We start from the raw sequence: 21,088 nt of genomic DNA, 5'->3' as shown, positions 1-21,088 counted from the left end.
AGAGTTGTAGCATCCTACCATTTGTACATTATCATCAGTTTTCCCACAAATATATTCTTTTCAGTAAGGCTGTCCTAATTTTACCACTTTTTATTATTTTATTTTCATGTGAAGGGTGGATTTAGTTATCCGTTTTAATGTATTTAGCACTTTCCTCATAATAATATGTGCAAAATTAGATTCGAACAGTTGAAAAATCTTAAACACAAGCATCGGAAAAGAAAAACAAACACTGGCAAAACCAACAGGTCTCGCCTTCATAAAGAACGTGCTCAGCTGTTGGATTTGCCAATGTTGGTTTGTGAAATATTGTTTTAAAAGAAGTAACATTAAAAAACATTTCAAAACACTGGAGGAAAAGCCAATTCATTTCTTAGGGTATCTCAAAACTGTACATTGTTTTTCAACCTTTTCAATCTTTATAAAAGGACTGGTTTGTTTATGAAATACCTTGACTTTTGGAACTCCACTAGAAGTGTCATGCTAGGTACCCCTTCTGTGCTTTCCTGAATGAGTGCAGCAGGTGTTCCTTACCACTAGCACTATGAAAACGCTGTTAGACAAAACGTGTGCTTTCATACAGTATGTCGAATGCAGGTAATAAAACAGAAACAACCCTTAAAGCCTTCAGCAATACCAAATCAAAATTATCCCTTTTGCTGTCACAGCCTTTATAGACTAGCTGTGAGGGGTGGGGAGAAACACCGTCTAGCGGGTGCGTTTTGAGGGAGGGAAGCAGCACATGAGGAGAAATAGTTATAAAATGCATGCACCTTCGTGGATTGTTCAATGAAAAAATAAAAAAGTAGTTTCCTAACATTATCAGGGGTAGAATATAGCCAATTAACAGAATCGTAAAGAGGCTATACTCAAGAGGAGCAACAAATACAAGAAGAGGAAGGCAAGGCATGAAATAAACAGCAAACAAATTGAAGTGAAGCCGTCCAGTGGTATGCAGTGGGTGGTCTGAATGCCCACACTTAGGGGGTTATTACAACTTTGGAGGAGGTGTTAATCCGTCCCAAAAGTGACGGATATACCACCAGCCGTATTACGAGTTCCATAGGATATAATGGACTCGTAATACGGCTGGTGGTATATCCGTCACTTTACCGTCACTTTTGGGACGGATTAACACCTCCTCCAAAGTTGTAATAACCCCCTTAGTCTTTCTCAACCAGGCAACTTGCACTATCTGGTAGCAACACCTAACACACAACATTAGCCAGACTAGTGGGGAGCTAAATCAAGTGAATGGTCTTTTTAACATTTTTTAAAAACAACCAGTGATGAAGAAAGATGAAGGAGCATTGGTAGTCAATGCCATAGCTTGAGGCCCAGCAAAATGAAGGACCCTAAATGAAAATCAGCATGGAGATGGTGGGCAGAAAAAAAGAAGACCATATCTGGGAAAATGTACATTTTAAATTTGATAAATGTAATGATAAAGATGAAGTAAATCAACAATGTAACGAGGCACAAAACTCATTGTACATACTGATTTCAAACCACCCACTCAGAGACAGAAATGACAAGTTGTAAAATCTAAAGGCATTTTAAAACTTTTTTAAAGGAAATCTAGGGGCCTTGACTCAGAACCTCCTGCCACACTCTCTGAGGCCTGACTCTTGGCTGAATGGGTTGAATTTTTAGAGATTTACGTGATTTACCTAGTGGTGTTGTTGTGCTAAGTAGTCTGAGAGTGGGGCACACTTGCCAGCATGCTTGAATTCCAAGTTCCTCATTTTGAAGATGAACCTGTTCTTTAAAAACCAATAAAGGTCTTTCTGGCTGTGTTGAAGATAGTGCTGGGTCTACGCAATGCATCTGCTGCTTTCTAGATCAATGTTAGCTGATCAATGTTAGCTGATTAATGTTTTGGGAAGATCAACCTAACTGTTGGGTGTTAAGACCTGGGAGGCCATACACACGCTTATTTCAGATAGTCATGTTTTGATTTATATTCCTCAGGCTTGACTGTGACAGCGGTAAAAGACTCAGGAGAATGGAATTTGGAAGCTGGAGCACTGGTGCTTGCTGATGGAGGACTGTGCTGCATTGATGAGTTCAATAGCATCAAGGAGCATGACAGAACAAGCATTCACGAAGCAATGGAGCAACAAACCATCAGTGTGGCAAAAGCTGGGTAAGAGGTTTTCATTAATACCCTCCACAGTCTACAAGGGGTAACCTTGAGGTTCCAGTTCTAATTCCTGCTCTACATTATAGAATGTAGAATTCTGAATAGCCGAGGGTCTGGCACTTTGCCAGCCCAATGCACGATGTCACCATGACAGACAGCACGACTCATTTTACTAATGGACCTTGTCCAGCATTGTCGGGCTGATCATCTCAAGTGTAGTGCTCAGGATATGGCGCTAGCCAGTGGTGCAGTGTTTTGCTATGTTTGATCCCTGGCTTTAGTTTCGGACTATTATAATCAATATTTTATATTTTGAAGCCTTTTAGTTTCGTCTTATTCTGTAGACTTTGGTAGAAGACCTTTTCGATCTATACACCCATGATCAGGGACAACATCCCCATATCCATCAGGACCGCCCAGTCCTGCCCCAATTTAGGAAAGAGTTGAAGAGTCACTTTATAGAATACTCATAACAACGCATTAACTGTCCACAACCCAGCTAAGGCTCTTGCTTGACTTTACGCTTGACTTTGACACTGTACTTCACTCCACTCCCTTTCGGCCATGTGCGCATTATAGAAATACAATACACTTACCTACATACATACACTTTAAAGATGTATCAAATAATAGTAGTATGAATAAAAAATTACATAGTTGCATTTTGTGTCATAGAGATAAGTACCTGTGAAGTATCCTATTAATTGTTAGTATTACGCGTTTAAGTCCATAATTAGTTTGCAATCTTTTAGTAAGATGCCTATATTGTGTCTATTGTGGGCTGCTGTAAACTCAAATAAGTTTTGGGAATTTTTTTAAAGACTTTTATCAACCACACTGCTCCACTGACTTTGGCTAGGTTTGCACTATACAGAGCCCACATATATACGTATATACATATTCTGTGGAGGTGCTGGGCTCAAATTACCAGTAAGTGCCTACTATTTGTTATCAGGTGGCCCAAACAGACCCAAATTTTAAGTCAAGCCAGCTTTGTGCATAAACAGTTCCTTTAAAAAAAAAAAATATATATCATAAATGTTGAAATTATTTTTATAAGTAAGCAAAAAATGGATGAAAGCGCATTCAAGATTTTAAATTATTCAAAGCAGATTGTGTTATTCCACCATAACAAGGAATGCTTAAGAATGATAGTGAGTCCTAATACTTTTCAATCATTTTGCAATTTCACAGTGTTATCCTTTATAAAGGTATTCAGAACCATATAAAAATGATCAGCCGTTTCCACAGGTGTTTGCAAGTAATTAATGACTTCGAGATCATGTTGATGGAGTATGCTGTCTGATAAAGAATTAGTCCATAATTAGTAGTTAAAATAGAAAGTACTAGAGTGTCGGGAAGTAAGTGAAATCAAGTGTCCCATAAGTTTAGAGAGAAGAATTTTAATTTGGGAGTCAATTGATATGGCCACCCAACAGTGAAACTGGGTTAGTCGCAATTCAAATTCCCTAACAGCCCAAATCCAGTAGGAATTTTGGGTTCCTTGAAAGTGGAACAAATTATATACTTCTTGGCATCCTCAAGGTGTTTGTGTGAATTGGGTCTCCTTTTGCTAACTGTATCTAACTAGTTTCCACTTGTTACAGACCTTTCTGTGTAAGGTTGAAACAGCCATTAACAGTAGTCTGCGGTTACTAGAAAGTTAGTAATATGCCAGAGAAAAGGCTCAAGATTAAGCCAATGAGAAGCCAAAGGGCTTAGTCCAACAGTGTTGTGGGTGGTTGGTGAACAGAGAGGAGAGGTGGAATGTTTTTAGAAGTTAAAAAATAAATTGAATGAACAATTTTGAAATGCACTTGCTTACTGTAGAACTGTTAATATATGAATTAAGCCTTTTTTTCACCGTTAAGGTTCTCAGTTCTATAAAAAGGACATCTTAGATGAATTATTCCAAGAGCAAAGGTAATAAACAAATCTGGATAATATAAGCTTAAAATTGCCATATATGGGGGCGGGAGGAGGAGCCAGGACAGCCAAGATGACGATCACTTGTTTCTGAGCTCCCAGGCCATGATTGTTAAATAGCTGTGCTGGTGTGCTGCTCAGCCCTGCACCGTCATCTCTGAACGCCCTGGGCCCCCAGAGGCTCAGGTGCACTGTGATGGGGCTGTCTAGGGGCACTTTAGATGAGGGTGGCCCACGGGCACAGTGCTTGGTTGTTCTCATGGCCTCAGCAGCGCATTGTGGGAAAACTGGTAGGAATGGGCATTCACCTTCCTGCACCCTGGCCAGGACATTGCCAGGAAATAACCTTTGCTTTTTCAGATTTCCCAAATGGGCTAATGGGTCCACACCTGCGGTGTTCTTAGAGCAATAGATGACCTCCTGGATCAAGCCTAACCAGCTGTCGTCATGCTTCATTGGGCTTGAATGGGCACATAGATCCTTGGCCCAAAAGCTCCATCCTGCCCTATGAGTGCTAAGATGCTGAACTATCGGGCCAGTGATACAATTTTACGAGAAGCAAGGATCAAAGGCCAGCTCCTGTATCAAGCTCTATGCGTGATGGTGTGTCCAGATTTCACCAGACAGGTTCATGCCCAAAGCAAATCATATGACCTGGTCAACCAGACAGTCAGGGCCATGGCGCTGCTGTACACACTCCTTTTCCTGGCGCACCTGCGGTTTGTCCAGGAGGGCAAAACCCATTGTCTTGATAACCCGGATAAAGCCTGGCGATGCTGTGTGACCTGAACGTGAGTTAGGGGATGGAGCCGACTGAGAATGAGCCTCTGTAGCGGATTGCCGGTGCCCTGAATAGAGGTGGGCCGAGATCAGTTGAGCCCTGGAGAACGGATGGCTCTAATGAGTGCTATGAATAAATGCACTCATTTACATGTTCTACAGGGATTTAGTGCAGGAGCAGATGGGGTGGGTGTTTTTTTTTCTATTTGTTTTGGCCGTAGGATACCATGACAGTGTGGTTCTTTCTAGCATCCTTTACTGCTATCACTGTTTGTATATCCACTAAAGTTTGCGTACACGGCATTGCTGGGCCCACTTGGGCCTTTGCTTGTCATAGATGACAATATGACCTGATGCTGACTGTGAGATTGCCCTTTTCTCCACTTTGTCTATAATATAGCTCTATAAACCAATAAAGCTTGTTTAAAAAAAAAAACCAGACAAAGCCTGGACTTGGTTGACAGCCCTTGCGACCAAATGCCCCACTTCCCAGGGGAGGCCAACACACTCATGATGATCCGGTTGCCAAGCACTGCCGCTGCAAGTACAGGAAGCACTCCCTCAGTGGCCACAATGAACACTGTACCTGCCTGTGCCGGAGGTGGATACTGCCAGGGAGGCCTCGTCCTAGGTGGCGAGTGGTGGTACCTGACCTAATGCTGCTGAACGAGACTGGGGCCTTCATTTTCTCATTTTCCTCAATAGTTTTGGGCATTCCAGCACCATATCCTTTAATGGCTACTAAGGCTGGGAACCTCAGGATGACAATTTCAGACTTTGTTTCCTGCACCACCCGCTTTAAGGTGGGAACAGTTCTTGGACAACAGATGCTTCTGTTGGGGGGGAAGTATAGAGAGGGAAGAAGTTAGGGGGAAATGTTTTTTTTCAATAAGTTTTGTTGTTTGGATTATAGTTATCTTTGTTGGTGACTGCATGTTGTAAACATACCCTGTAACTTGGTTCATCCTGGAAGTCCACTGCTACCCGCACTCACATAGAGAGGCCTTCTGGTGGTCCCTGAGACTCTGACACCTCATAAGTCCTTCCACCAGGCTTTACTCCCAGTACCATTTGACCTACATGAAGGTATTCACAGTCCTGACTTGGAATGTTAATGACCTGTTAGATTGCATTAAAAGAAGCATGGTTCTATGGTTCCTCTACAGAAGCGGCCCCAAAATATCCATGCTGCATGAAACAAGTAACACATCTCTTGGGCATGAATTGTTCCCTCCTGCCTAGATACGGGTACTCTAGAGTTGACCAGGCATGCTACAGCTGTGGCTCTAAGCTTGTAGCGATCCTTCCTCATAACTTCTTGACGATGGCAGTGTCCCATATTACACTGAAACTCTAGGGGTGATAATTTCTGGAGAAGGCTCCATAAAATATACTCATTACAATCTCCTTAGCATATATACCCATCTCCCACAAATGGCCACTTCCTCATTGTCATCTATAAAGAATTTGGTGCTTTTCCTTTCTACTGGGAAGCTAATTATGGGCGGTGACTTCAATTACATAATGGGTTCCATGGATTCCCTTTAGGGCTCTGGTACAGTACCCAGAGAAGAAAGGAGCCTTGCCAGCTGGGGAGCAGGCCTACGCCTTGCTGGTATGGAACCCAACGACACGCAAATACACTTATGCATCAGCAACCCACAAATCTCTGTCCTGCATAGGCTTTTTTGCTGCTCTCTACTGACCTCCTATACACATTTGGCTCCCATAACCTTGTCCAGAGACTCTCAGACGATGTGCCAGTTAATCTACGTGTGGGGGACTCTGAGAGGGTTGGAGAACTGCCAATGTGGCATCTTAATGCCTGGGTCCTAACCAATCAGCAGTTAGTCCAAGCCCTCGAAACAGACCTAGAAATATTTCTTGACATCAGCCAGAGTTCGGTGGAATCCCTGCGGACTCTATGGGGCACTTGCATGGCCACTGTGTGTGGACATGCCCACTTATGTATCAGGGGCCTTGCTGGTGAGACAAAGTCTTGCACAGCACAATTGGAGGCCTCAATTCTCTAGCGTGAATCCTGGGGCAGGAGGGACTTACCTGAACTCCTGGGCTGCCACCTGATGGTAAAGCAGGCTGACCTGTGCAAGCTTTGGATGAAGACCGCAGATTTGGAGAGGCCTTAACCAGTAGGGTATATGAATTGGGGGACAAGTCAAGCAAACTTCTACATTGGCTGGCCACTAGGGAGTGGGCATCAAGTGTGATACTCATTATCGTAGGTCCGAACTGTACATGAGTCACGTTGGGGCCGGAAATAGCTGCCACATTTGCAAACTACTATAGAGCCCTATATGTCTTAAGACTGTGGCCTCCAGGCAAAAAGGCAAGTCTGCTTATTGCTGAAATCCCCCTACTGTCTTTGACCCCGGCTGAAAGAGAGGCCATTAAACAACCCCTGATGATGGAGGAGCTCGACGATGCCTTCCAGACCTCAATCCGGGCAGAACTCCAAGTACGGATAGGTCCCTATAGAATACAATTGTCCCCTCTCTTAGACATGCTCCTTGAAGTGATTGAGCGGGGCCACCCTCTGCCAGACATCCACTTAGCTACTACCGTGGTCTGTTGAAGCCATGCAAGCCCTCGAACTAATGTGATTTGTACCAGCCCATTTTGCTTACCAACGTGGAGGTTAAAATATATGCTAAATTGCTGGTGCGACGCCTGATCCACGTATTGGGGGACCTAGTCCACCCAGACCAATATGGCTTTATCCCTGTTGTGGCACCAGACACTGCATCTGTAGGGTCCACCTTGCTCTAGCCAGATTTCAGGAACTGCACTGTGTCATGTCACTGATGCGCCTGGATTTTGAGAAAGCATTTAATTCGCTAAAATGGACCTTTCTCCAGGAGATGTTACTCAAAATGGGTCTGGTACCCAGATTCCAAGCTTATATCTGTACACTGTACGCTGGGCCGCAGGCGGGAGGGAATTGTGTACTTTTCCCCCGATTACCTATTTGGTGGGGCACTTCCCACTTCTGTTCGACCTTGACATAGAACCCTTGGCCTTGTTGATGCGATGCAACGCCCAGGTTTGGGGATTTGACTGGTGGATAGCCGTATTTGCTGATGACATTCTTCTTTTTATGGCCTGTTCAGCAGAGACGGGACCCAGCCTTCTTTCTATTTTTAATGCCTTCAGGTACGCATAGGGCCTCACAGTGAAATATGCTAAGTCCTTGCTGATCCCTCCTAAGGGAGACCAGGCTGTTGAGACTTTGCACCTGGACCTGCTGATCTGGCGCTTAAGCTTTCTGTACCTAGGGATCCACATGATGTGGGAGCTGGGCCTGCCCTGGAACCTCAGCCTTAGTGCCCCTACCTGGCCATCCAGGTAGACCTCGACAGATGGACTAAACCTCCTCTTAATGTGCTTGATAGAGTGGCCCTGTATACAATGATGTTCCTCCCATGCCTCCTTTACATCCTCCAGAATCTACCTTTCCCTGTGCCTAACTGGTGGTTTGTTGCTATGACCACTCGTGCAAGGAAATTTTTCTGAGACAACAAACCCTCCTGGTTCTCCTTCAATAAGTGTGTCCATTTTACATATGATGGTGACCTGGCAATGGCCGACATTCATCTCTACTATTGGGCAGCACATACTGTTGAAGTCAATGACTGGATCAGTGGAGGGTGGACAGACCCAGCCTTTAGGCTAGAGGCCTTCTTGATTAGTTTTGATAATCTTATGGTTATGCTGTTCACCAAAGTGGTCTTCATGAAGGGCTGCCCTGTGATGGAGGGTGACCCTGGAGCACCCACTGTGGACCGGCTGCTGGCTAGACCATGTGACTCGACTGGAGGGGTTTAGGAGATGAGATACTATTGGTATTTCTCACCTTGGTGGCACCTGGGAGGGCGACCACTTGAAGTCCTTCAGGACGTCCAAATAGCGTTCTCCCTCCATAAGTTGTAGTTTTTTCTGTTGCCTCAAGGTTTGCCATGCACTCTCTTGATATCGAACAGCACTGACCGAACCCCCAGACTACTACCTCTTGGATGTTAGGGTCCTTGGGCTCCCACTGGCTAAAGCGGGTGCCTCTCAGGTCTACAAGGCCTTGGTGAACCACTCCCCTTGTACACTATCACCCTTGAGGGAGTTTTGGGAGGGGTGGCTGGGCCCATTGGAGGAGGTGGAGTGGAGGAAATCATGCATGACCCCAATGCCCTGGCCAGTTTTGCACGGATACGCCTCAACCAGTTGACATTTCTCTATTGCGCCTACTACACACCCAGGCACCTGTGGAGGGCTCAAAGTCTCCCTGACCCCTCCTGCATTAAATCTCGGAGGGACTTGAGGAGGATTTCTAACATATGGTCTAGGATGCCCCATTATCCACAAATACTAGGGGCCAGATGTAGGAAGCACTTTGCGAGTCGCAAACGGCAAAATTTGCCGTTTGCGACTCGCAAATGCGTGTTTCCTATGCAGTAATACATTTTGCGAGTCGTTACCGGTGTTCCCTTCCTATTTGCGATTCGCAATGGTATGCAATTCCATTTGTGACCGCTTATGCGGTCGCAAATGGAGTCGCAGTTACCATCCACTTGAAGTGGATGGTAACCCATTCGCAAACGGGAAGGGGTCCCCATGGGACCCCTTCCCCTTTGTGAATGGACCCCAAAATATTTTTTCAGGGCAGGGAGTGGTCCAAGGGACCACTCCCTGCCCTGAAAAAACCGAAACAAAAGGTTTCGGATTTTTTGAAATGCAGCTCGTTTTCCCTTAGGGAAAACGGGCTACATTTAAAAAAAAAAAAAACTGCTTTATTGAAAAGCAGGTCGCTAACATGGAGGCCTGCTGACTACAGCAGGCCTCCATGTTAGCGAGTGCCTATACTCGCTATGGGGCCGCAATTTGCGACCCACCTCATGAATATTCATGAGGTGGGTCATTGCGACCCCATAGCGAGTTGCAGTCGGTGTCTGAGACACCGTACTGCATAGCAATTTGCGAGTTGCAAATTGCGAGTCGGAAGGACTCGCAATTTGCAACTCGCAAATTGCTTCCTTCCTACATCTGGCCCTAGGTGTCTATTTTTGCGATTCTGTCTGAAGTCTTGGGCCAGAACTTCAAGGTGTCTCCCAAAGTTGCGTTGTTGGGTCTGGTCCGCGACCTGGGGGGGCCAAGAGGGGACCGCACATTTGTGGGGCTGGGCACCTTACTCATGAAAAAGGGATGTGGCCAGATGCTGGAATTCACCAATTGCCCCTATGTTGAAGGAGTGGAGGGCAGGTATGAATCGCTTCACCCATTTGGAAGAGCCAATATACCGGACCGAGGATGTCCAAAGAAGCATTCGAAAATATGGGAAAAATGGTGGTCGTATTATGGACTACCCTCCAGATCCACTTGTTTCCCGGGGAGGGTTGAATGTGGGTAGTGCCAGAAGATGTACACGTGATCCCCCTAGTAGATCAGCAATGTATGTGTTGCTCTGTGCCTCAAATAAAAGCAATAAAGTGTTGTTATAAAAAGAAAATCATATATAATGTATAATAATAAATGCCAAATGTCCTCAACCTAGTGGAACATTTCTGTACAGATTTCTGAACTATGTTTAACTTTTCTGATGAAAACTAATTATATAAAGACATTTAGAATGAGTCTAAAGAATTCTTCACTTCAATGATTTAGAGTGGTAACCCACACTAGGAAGCAAAACCATAGAATCAAGAAAGTTTACTAAAGATGTAGCATACTCCCCGTATGTGATGCACCCTGGACAGGCTATGAAAGTACTGGATCACCTCATACCATAAAAAGGTATGCGTCCAGGCGTATTAGGTGAGTCTGGTTTTTACAACCACAGAAAGGCTACTGAGCGTAATAGATTGTGTAAGTGAATTCTGATTGTCCCTAAATCAGCCTAGATCTTGCGAGGGTTAGGGAACCTGTTATATAACTGTCCTCTAACGTCCTAGTTACTGGTTGGGTTAGGGCATTCGGATTAAGCCTGCTCCCTAGCTTCCAAATTCATGTCATTGTTTTGGTACTTGGATCCTGACCATCTCCTTCATCCTGGCGTTGATACAAATTTTTAATCTGAAATACAGATCAGCTTTATGTTTGCTTAAGATCTCTGCATGAGATTTTACGTGTTTGCACATACCTCTACAGTTCAATTATACCCTTGAAACTCTGCATTAATTTCATTGTGTATGACTATTATTATGAGAAACTATGAGCCTGATTTCGATCTTGGTGGAATGGTCTTGCTGTCGATTTTTCAATGGAAAATCCGTCCGCCTGCTTGGTTTATATGTTGGCGGGACCATAGGCAAAAGAGCGCCGAAGTCCTGCCGATTTAACCAAGAATCTCCAGCTTCCTCAACGGTGTGATTGGGAATAGGGGCTGACGGCCAGACTCCATCCACCATTAGCGCTGAGCAGATTTGTATTGCCTTGCCGCCAAGCCAACTGTGGCTGTCCGACCTCCACACTTGAGTTGGCGGATTGGAGGGGAAATGGAGAATAAACCAACCTTTTTTACCCATTCCACTTCCGTTTTCAACTGGACATGACCTTCTGTCGCTGCTGCCACTTGACCATGGAGAAAACCTGATCCCCCGATGCCGGACTTATCAGTAGGGAAACCGCGTTGGCTGTGTACTGTGGTGCACCGCATATGAGCTTGGGACCATTGTAGTCATATACATGTCACATTAATTTATTTGAATTACTGTACCATGCATATATCGGGAGCACATTTGTGTGGGACATAGATGAGGACACACTGTTACATGACATATATCGCACACACACACAACTGTCATTTTGGTTTTAGTATTAATTGGCAAGTGAATGCTGACACAAAAATAATGTTACATTCACACCCGTTGACTAGTTCCATGTGTACAAGGGGACCTGTGCCTGTGATGTTGTGCTTCCAGTTGTGTATGTGAGTCATTTTGTCTGTCTGTGTGTGTGGGGGGTGGGTGGGTTGATTGGCTAGTTGAGACAGAGGGAGCTGAAGAAGGTGATGGGGTGTGTCTGTATTTGTGCCACTTTCATGTGGGTTTGATGTTGTGTATGTTTGGTTGTGTGTTGTATTGCTGTGTGAAACATTCAGGTGAGTGTTGTGTGGTTGTCATGATGTGTGCAGTTGTTTTTATATGTGTGTTTTTGTGGATGAGTGTGTAGTTGTGGGTGTTTCGTGTGTGGGTGCAGTGTCAATAATGTGTGTGTTGTGTCATGGATGTATGACAATATGCGTACGTGTGGTGTTGGAATGGCAATGGTTTATATTGTGTATGTGGTGGGTTGTGTAGTGTGTTGTGCAGAGGGACACATATGGCTAAGGTACATTGTGTGTGCATGACTTGCCTTTATTCCATTGTCACTGCCATTGCAGGATGTCCATTGGGTCGAGCGACGGGCTCCCACTGTCAGCAGTCCTCTGCCAGTACACCGCCTGCAGGAATGTAACATCTAAGTGTGGTTGGCGGGAACCTGCCAGCCTGACGGCTAGGAAGAGCACTCCGTCATGGCAGTCTGTGACTCAGCTGCAATACATCTAAATACGGTGGGCGGAACATCGGCACCTTCACTGTGTTTTTGGGTCCGCTACCGCAGTGGATTGACAGTAGTACCCCCAAGATCTAAATCAGGCCCTATGTTTGCAAGGTTGTAGCAGACAAGAGCTAATGAGTTTCAATACTTAAAGGGGATGGGCATATGTTTTGACATTTTTGCCGTTCATTCTCAGAGAATGGCATGCACACCCATTTATATATGAGCAATTAAGGTTCAAGACATATAACCAACATGTTTCAATAGAAGCTCTTGGTAATTAAGATTTAATGGACTTAATGAAAAACCGACTCCGGTCATGTAGATGAAAATCTTAATTCCACTCAAGTGTTTAGTAGTCTGTAGTTACTTTTTCAGGTTCCTAAAAAGGAGAAATTGCTTCAACTATTGATAAACCTCAGAAAACTTCAGATGAGAATAAACATATTAGATCTCTAAAAGAATGCACTGTAATTGGATCTTGAGGAGCACAAAATAGATGCCTTTGGGTCAAAGATGCTGTATACCAGTTTTAACATCTGTGTGAATAAAAATTTGCCTAGCTTGAGTGAAGGTAAGTTTCAATTCTTTTAAGTACACGGAGGCGAGGAGTATGCTTCCTTACTCCGCTTTAATCATATTTTAAAACACACAGCAGTCATTTTAACAATAAACCTCTTTTCCCAAAAAGCCTAGGGAAACAAAACAACAGTCTTTGTGTCCTTCTTCTCTTTCTACAGCGTGAGCCCAACATAGTCCTTTCTAGCTGTCCTCAATCTCTTTCTTCACATGAATCACTCTGCACAGGTGTCCTGTTTAGATCTGTCATTTCCTTCTAAGACATGCATTTGTAGTGACCATTCCTACAAACAGTATGACCAGATTACAACTTTATTTATTGACTGTTATGGAGAATTACATTCATCGACAGAGAGAACGTATTTTTTGCAACCATTAATGTTAACACCACCATCTGTAATCAAGAAATAGAATGACTTGACTTACTCCAAAACGGGGATGGTCAGTGTCTGAAATTATCGCTCAGTGGAATAGTCCTCGCCTCCGTCTCCTTAATAGAATTGAAACATATCTACACTCAAGCTAGGCAAATTTTCATTCTATGTCTGGACTGGAGGTGAGCAAGGATTATGCTAGTTCAAATCTTGCTCACCACCAAATGAGACACCTCCAACACCGGCTTAAAGTAAAACCTTTTAAAAGTAGATTCCGAGGACCAGGCAGCTGCACGCATAGGATCCTGTAGACGTACTCCCAAACAAAAAGCTTTTGAAGCCATTTCTCCTCTTGTTGAACTTGGACCAAAGACCTTGGTGTCTATACATGCTTCTTGCATCACCCAGCAGACTCATTGGGCTATCGTGGGGGAAGAAACTGCTTTGTACAGTTTTCTCAGTACGATGAGAAGCTCTCTCTCGCCCATGAGGGCTGGACCTCATCGGTCATCTTCTCATAAGCTTTGAGACCTTGAACCACACACAGTTAGGGAGACTCTCCGAAGGCCGGGTCAGAGATTATTGTAGTGTTTGACTTGATCCGTCGGCTTACTATATAAGACACGCTGTCCGGAGAGAATACTCAGCCCAATATATCCAGGGCTCGTACATCTGAAATGCGCCTGCATGGAACCCTACATAGGAGCATAGCCAATTTGGCTGAAAGCTCTTTCCGAGACAGGAACCCATTCAGTTGCCAGGATAAGAAAAGGTTCAGCACCAAGTTAACGTCCCACAGGGCTGAATATCGTGGTTCTGGGGGAAGAGAGAGACGAATCCCCCTAAGCAACTGACCAACAAAAGGGTGTTCACCCACCGGAGCGCCATCGATGGGAGTGTATCCCACAGAAATAGCAGATCGGAACGCATTAATTGGCCTGTAAGCCTTACTTTCTTCTGCTAGGCTGGCAAAAAAATTCAGCAGGTGTACTACGCTTGCACCCATGGGATCCACACTCCATCGCAAACACCAACGTACCAATCTCGTCCATGAGAACCAGTAACCTTTGGTAGTTCTAGCCACCCATGCACTGGAACGGAGGAACTCCGCGTGCTGCAAAAGTCCTGGGAGCGTCCACTGTCTTCTGTAATCCTACACGCCAACAATTGCAAGGATCCTTCAACTACTAGGTGATAGGGGACTAGAAAAGGGGGTATTCAGATTGGAGAATCCCAGGAAAGTTCCAGTAGAACCGGAAACCACACTTGAGATTTACAAATCTGTGTGATCATGACCACCTCTGCCAGTTTCTGTCTCACCTGAGCCAACGATCGGATGATCATTGAGAAGGGGGAAACGCATAACGCTTCTCCCGACTCCAATCTTGGAGGAATACATCCACCGCCTCTGACTGCAGATCTATTCTCCAGCTGAAGAACCTTGGCAATTGGTGGTCAAGGTGGGACGCAAATAGATCTATAGAGAAGGGGCCCCATCTGGACTCCAACCCCTGAAAGACCTGAGAGTCCAGCTTTCAAATTCTTGAGTCTTGGAGGTGAATGGAATGCCAGTATGTTTGCTTGGCCAGGGAGGTATTCTGCCTTGACTGAGGCCTGGTTCTCTGGACAGAAATTCCAGAAATCCTTTATTATGTACGCTAGTGCTCTGGAGCCCCCCAAATGGTTGATATTTCTCACTGTCAAGACATTGTCCATTTTCAAGAGGACACACAACTGAACTCTGTCCTTTGTCCAGCACTGGACAGCAAATGAGCCTGCCAAGAGCTCAAAACTGTTTTTATGTAATCTGTTTTTGTGGTGACCAACTGCCTCCTGTAGAGAACTCCCCACACCTGGCGCCCCAGCCGGACCAGCTGGTGTCTTATTCGATCACCAAGTCCGGTTTGGAACTGAAGGTTGCTCTCCAGTTCCACGCCTCCATGTGGGTAAGCCACCATACAAACTCGTCTCTTGCCTCATCCATCAACGGAACCGACTGAGAGTAGGTCAGGCCTTTCCTCGAATGATGAGCTTTGAGGCACTGGAGAGCCTTGTAGTGAAGAGGGCCCAGAAAGATGGCCTGAATCGAGGAAGAGAGTAGACCCACAAGATGAGCAATCTGCCCGAGGGAAGTGTGAGGTTTTGCCAAAGTTTGGCAGAGTTCCTGCCTGATCTTGCCAATTTTTCTGGAAGGGAGGCTGAGAGACGAGGAAGTGGAGTCTGACAAATCCCTAAAAGGTTGCTTTTTGAACAGGGAAAAGAAGAGATTTATTTTCAATGATTACAAATGCTAGGCTTTGTAAGAGGTTCACTGTTGCCTGGAGATGGAGGGTCAGCTTCCTAGTGCATGGAGCAAAGAGGATAATGTTGTTCAGATAGTCAATCATCCTTATGCCTGGGGTCGCAGGCACTCTACAGCTGGTTTGAGGGCCTTTGTGAAGCACCAAGGTGCCACAGACAGGTCGAAGAGTATAGTGGCAAACTCAAAGACCTGGGGGCGCCAAATGAACTGCAGAAACTGGCGATGTGGGGAAAAGACTGAGACTGTCAAGTACGCATCCTTCAGGTGTAACTGCACCATCCAGTTGGAGGACAACAGCACGTCTCTTAGGCGGTGAATGCCAGCCATCTTGAAGTGGCAGTAGACCAGCCACTTGGTGAACTCTCTGAGGTTGACAACCAGTCTGTGCCCGCTGTCGGTCATGTCAAGCAGAAGGGATTGCATAGAAGCCCCCATGGGGAATGACTGCCCTGCAAATGGCCCGTTTTTTCAGGAGGGCCAAAACCCTCTTGTCAATAAGAGCTGCTTTACGCTGGGAAAAACAAATGGGGCACGGCTGGGTGGACTGTCGAGGGCAACCGTAAAACTTTATGTTGAAGCGCTTAACCATTTGCAAGACCCATGCATCTGAGGTAATAGAGAGCCATGCTTGGAGACAACATACCAGATGACCCCATACTCTGGTCTGAGTAGAGGGAATAACACTTACTGCTTCTGGGGGGGCCTCCGGCGTGACCTTTATATACACCTCGACCACAGAAACAAGCCATGCATTAACAGAAACTGTTAATGCATGGCTTGTTCTGATATTGCCCGCATGAGGAGCCTTGCCCCGAGCGGAGTTGCAGTAGGAGAACCGGCTGGTCGAGCGGCCACTGCCACAACCAGATCCTTGGAAAACCCATAGGGTAAAGACACGCTTTATATTGGATTGCGCCTTGTCTAGCAACGTAAATGTAGCAAGGAATTTCCTAAGTTACTTCACAAAAGGATCCCCAAATAACCCTCCTTGAGCTACCCCCTGCTTCTAAAGAGGCCAAGTCCCCCAACTTGGGGTCCACCTTAAATAGCAGGGACCGGTGATGCTCAGTAGGTAACACGCAGTTCGCGTTTCCTATAAAAAATGATCGCGTGCGGCGCCCACCCTGAGAGAACCTCGGGGGCGAATGAGGGAACCCAAGGCTTTGGCCTCTTCTGCTATGTATAATATCTTGTTCATGGGACCTACCACGTCAAGCAACTTGTCTTGGCAAGAGCTCCATGAACGTTCAATGCCCTTCTTCATGTCCTTAATAAATTTGGTCAAGAAGGTGGCCACTCTTGGGTCAGTTTCAGGTGTGAAGGGCAACCTTACCCTCCAAGGAGGGGTGTGGACACTCTGCTCTAAGGCGAATGCGGGCATCCTTTTCGAAAGATTTTCGAAGACGACCTGCCACATATTTTGCCACATGATTGGCCAGAAGCCAATCTATTGACCTGTGATGGATGATGTAATGCGGGTCCATCATATCTGAAGCGCCATCTGGCGCAGAAGCATGTTCTGAAGCTAGGCGCCAGGGTCTGGATGCGCTTGCCTCGTCATCTGAATTCCCTTGGGAATCTCCTTCGTGCGGTCTGGAGAGTATGGATGAGGGAGTTCGATACAGAGATTTAGGGCCTTAGGGGGGTTCTCTAGAATGGGAACCTGCACTAGGAAAGCTTTCTTGAGCCGTGCAAAGGCACGTACGATCAACCCTGGCCTCGCATTTTCTATTTGGGGGGGGGACCACTCATCTGGGACAGCTTCGGGCCTAGCTGAGTCTAGTGTGTGAGGTTTAGAAAGTTTTACGCACTCTCGAACGATCTGTTCTGAGTCGCGTTTAATGAGGCCCATAGCGCCATTAGCTGCCTTATAGATAGAGACATCTACTGCTTCATAGAAGTTTTCATCCCACTGGAGGAATGCCAGTGAGCCTTCCTCCTCATAAGTGGCCTGCTGGCTTTTGACCCACTTTGCATGTAAGTACACTGCATTAGTTGTGGGGTCACCAGAGGGGATAATGATCAAGGTAGGTGTGGGGCACTGAGGCCAAAATAATGGTCACGCTGAATGCGTTATAAATGTGCTGGGAGGCAGTCCAGACTCTGTGAGTAAGTGTCTTTCAAGATATGATTAAAGCGAAGGAAGAAAGCATAGTCCTTGCCTCGGGTCCTGACGTAGAATTAGGGAGCATCGTTTTACAGCAACAAATATTTTCAGAAAATATCAGATGCTGCTGAATCTCATTGTTTGGGGCCAACAAGTAATTGACATATGTTGTGTCAGTAATGACCTTGGTGGTGGTCTTGAGAGGTTTTCAAGAGGACCTAGCTGGCAATCTCTGAAACACTGATCACCAAGATTTATGATCATCAAATGAATTTACTCAAAAATCTTAAGAAACAATTCCTATGAAAGCATTCATGATTGTTAAACGGGGCACATTATGAACATGGAAGAGCAGCAAGCTACATAACTTGGCTGAATGGATTATTGATATGCTTCCATACTTCACTTGATGAACCTTTTCATTAAAGGGGCAGGTCAGGGTATATATTTGAGAACATGTACAAAAAGTATCTTGAACAATATGTAGTGAATAAGACTTTAAATTGTACTTGCTGTGGTTAGCTGTTGTCCAGACATTGCCTTCCCTTTTCTCATCTCTTTTCCTTTAAGGACTCACCTTCAATAAACTTGTCCCCCTTTTCTTGAATATCAAATGATAACGGAGTGTTCCACATAATGAAGGATCGCATAGGGCTGCCCTGTGACCTATAGAACAGGGTATCATTGTTGCATACCGTAGAACAGTCTTTTGGTGTAAGACCATAATTTACATACCTTTTGTAACTTTTGACTTACATTTGATGTTTATTACTTGTATATTTATGTGGAATGAGTACTTACTGTTTCAGAAAATATAAACAAAAATAACAAATCTGATGTACATGAGAAGTGTATTGAACATGAATTCTTGTTGGGCCTCTTCATTTGAATTTTGAGCCACATTATATGAATTTTAACATAGACCTGGAGAATTGTATAAGGACCTGAATCACAGTCCTCTTTTTGTCCCCTTAGTGCTGCCAAATAATGCTTTTTAGAAGAAACTTGCAAATCACTACCTTTTGGGCCAGAGATAACTGTTGGCACATTCTCCATCAAGGCGTCTGGTTCATAACTTCCTCTGTGGAACAAGGATTCTCTCATTCTGAAGTGCCAATAATCCTGTGGTTAAAGAGCTAGACAGTGGGTTATGATAGTGCACTCTGCAGTCAATCGCCTGCTAACACATACAGTGACGGATTGAGTGGTAGATGCTGGTAGAAGGCAGAGTTCCCTGCTGAATTTCACCTCCATGCCTCCAAATTGTGTGACAGCATTCTAGTTTGTGGGGAATAATTGGGTGTCTTGTGTGTGCTCACTACTGTACTCTTTCATTGGCCAATTTCTGGTCTTTGGGAGAGGACTGATTATCATGTGGGCAAAATCCCCCAAACTTCTTCAAGCACTTTGACCGGACCTCTGCAAAATTTGAAAACCCGGATATGTTTCTTCACCAATCCAGTCTTATGCATTGAAAATTACCCGTCGGTCGCACATTGGTGGACCAGGGCTTAGACTTCCATAAACACTTCGATTTGCAGTGGGTGCCAGTCTAAGTTGGGAAGATGATTTATTGTAACATAGGAGACTTGAGGAGGAGGACAGGCTTGTGCAATATGCAGATTTGATAGGAGCTAAAATAAACCTGCAAATTCATGGAATATTGTTAATCCTCTGGGAAGGTTTTCCACTGAAAGGGGCCAAGGGGGAACTTCTGCAGGATGTCTGCCATAAAACGCAAAGCCACCTGCCAAAATGTCAGTGACATAATGTGATGAATATCCAAGCTATCATCAATAATAATCTTACTGATTCAGCAGAAACCTAATAAGGCACCATGTAACCTCAGCTGAGCAAGTGGGTGGGGCGGGGCAGTTTGAGGAGGTGAGAAAGCCAAGTCTAAGGCAGATTCTCTCATTAGATCTGGTATGCCTGATTTCACACAAGCACTGAAGAACCTTTGCCAGTTTATTTCTGCTGACTCAAAAGGAAACACACACAGACAAAAGCACACAGAAAACTGTATTTAGGCTATTGTCTGCACAGTTTAAAGATTGTAATTTGCTTCAACAACCACGCAGACACACAGCAAAGTTTAAATGTTTTGCCATAGTGGTGATGTAGCCAGAAGCCTTACACAAACGACAAATATACTTGAGTAAATACAGACCACTAATGTACCAAGCAGATAAAACATGACTCCATTCAAGAATGAAGAGGCTTCAGAGTGTTTGTAATGTTTCTGTGACACTTGAGACAGATATTACAAGGAATAGAAGACTTTGTGCCCCACAGATAGAAGTATTATAAGGCCAAAACATATGTAAAATCTTACGTGTATGTTAAACAATTTATAAAAGGTTTTGTTGACAATGAATGAAAATTGTTCTCTAAAACTGTAAAGGTTGGTGGTTGTGAAAATATAGTGCAAACTTGTTTTCCTTATTGTGTACAAATAAATAAATATATGAAAAGTATATGAACTGCAACTGACAAGTTACTTACCTTTGGTAATGCCTTATCTGGGACTATATCTAGCTGCAGATTCCTTACCTTTGAATTCTCCCCAGGCGTCACACTGAATAGAGAAGATTTTTCATGAGCAGTACCCCTGCGTGCCTGTAGGTGGTGTCGATTGGCTCTGCGTACTTCTGCAGCGTTGTCAGCGCAGGAAATGGTGTTGCGGTTCCCGTATAGGCACCACCCTGGCACTCTGACGTCAGTTTCTTTTCACAACTTTCTGCATACGAAGTGCAGTGCCATGAAGAACACTGACCACTGGTGTGTCAAAACTAGGGCCCTGAAAGGGAAGTTGCTGCCCCTAGAAATCAGTTCGCAGAGCGGGGAGGATGGGTGGTTTGGTAAGGAATCTGCAGCTAGATATGGGGCCTCATTCTGAGGCCGGCGGGCGGCAGTCGCCGCCCGCCTGGCGGGAACCGCCATATGGCCGCTCCACGGTCGAGGACCGCGGAGGCCACTCTGGCTTTCCCGCTGGGCTGGCAGGCGACCGCCAGAAGGCCGCCCGCCAGCCCAGCGGGAAACCCCTTCCCACGAGGAAGCCGGCTCCGAATGGAGCCGGCGGAGTGGGAAGGGTGCGACGGGTGCAGTAGCACCCGTCGCGAATTTCAGTGTCTGCTAGGCAGACACTGAAATTCAAAGTGGGGCCCTCTTACGGGGGCCCCTGCAGTGCCCATGCCATTGGCATGGGCACTGCAGGGGCCCCCAGGGGCCCCACGACACCCCTCACCGCCATCCTGTTCCTGGCGGTCAGAACCGCCAGGAACAGGATGGCGGTGAGGGGGTCGGAATCCCCCATGGCGGCGCAGCAAGCT

The 21,088-nt window shown here is 45.3% G+C and overlaps 1 protein-coding gene across 1 annotated transcript in view; it reads left to right on the top strand.

The window, feature by feature from the left end:
- The window catches only part of MCM9 (minichromosome maintenance 9 homologous recombination repair factor), a 287,879-nt gene that overhangs the window by 196,100 nt on the left and 70,691 nt on the right, over positions 1-21,088 (top strand). Inside the window, exon 8 of the mRNA XM_069235378.1 lies at positions 1,972-2,146. Within this exon, the coding sequence (XP_069091479.1) occupies positions 1,972-2,146 (175 nt within the window). The remainder of the gene's footprint in view (positions 1-1,971; positions 2,147-21,088) is intronic.

This window comes from Pleurodeles waltl, chromosome 5 (assembly GCF_031143425.1).
Source record: "Pleurodeles waltl isolate 20211129_DDA chromosome 5, aPleWal1.hap1.20221129, whole genome shotgun sequence".
Classification (NCBI taxonomy): Eukaryota; Metazoa; Chordata; class Amphibia; order Caudata; family Salamandridae; genus Pleurodeles; species Pleurodeles waltl.
The sequence above is the reverse complement of the archived record's forward strand: the minus strand, read 5'-3'. Positions and strand labels throughout refer to the sequence as shown.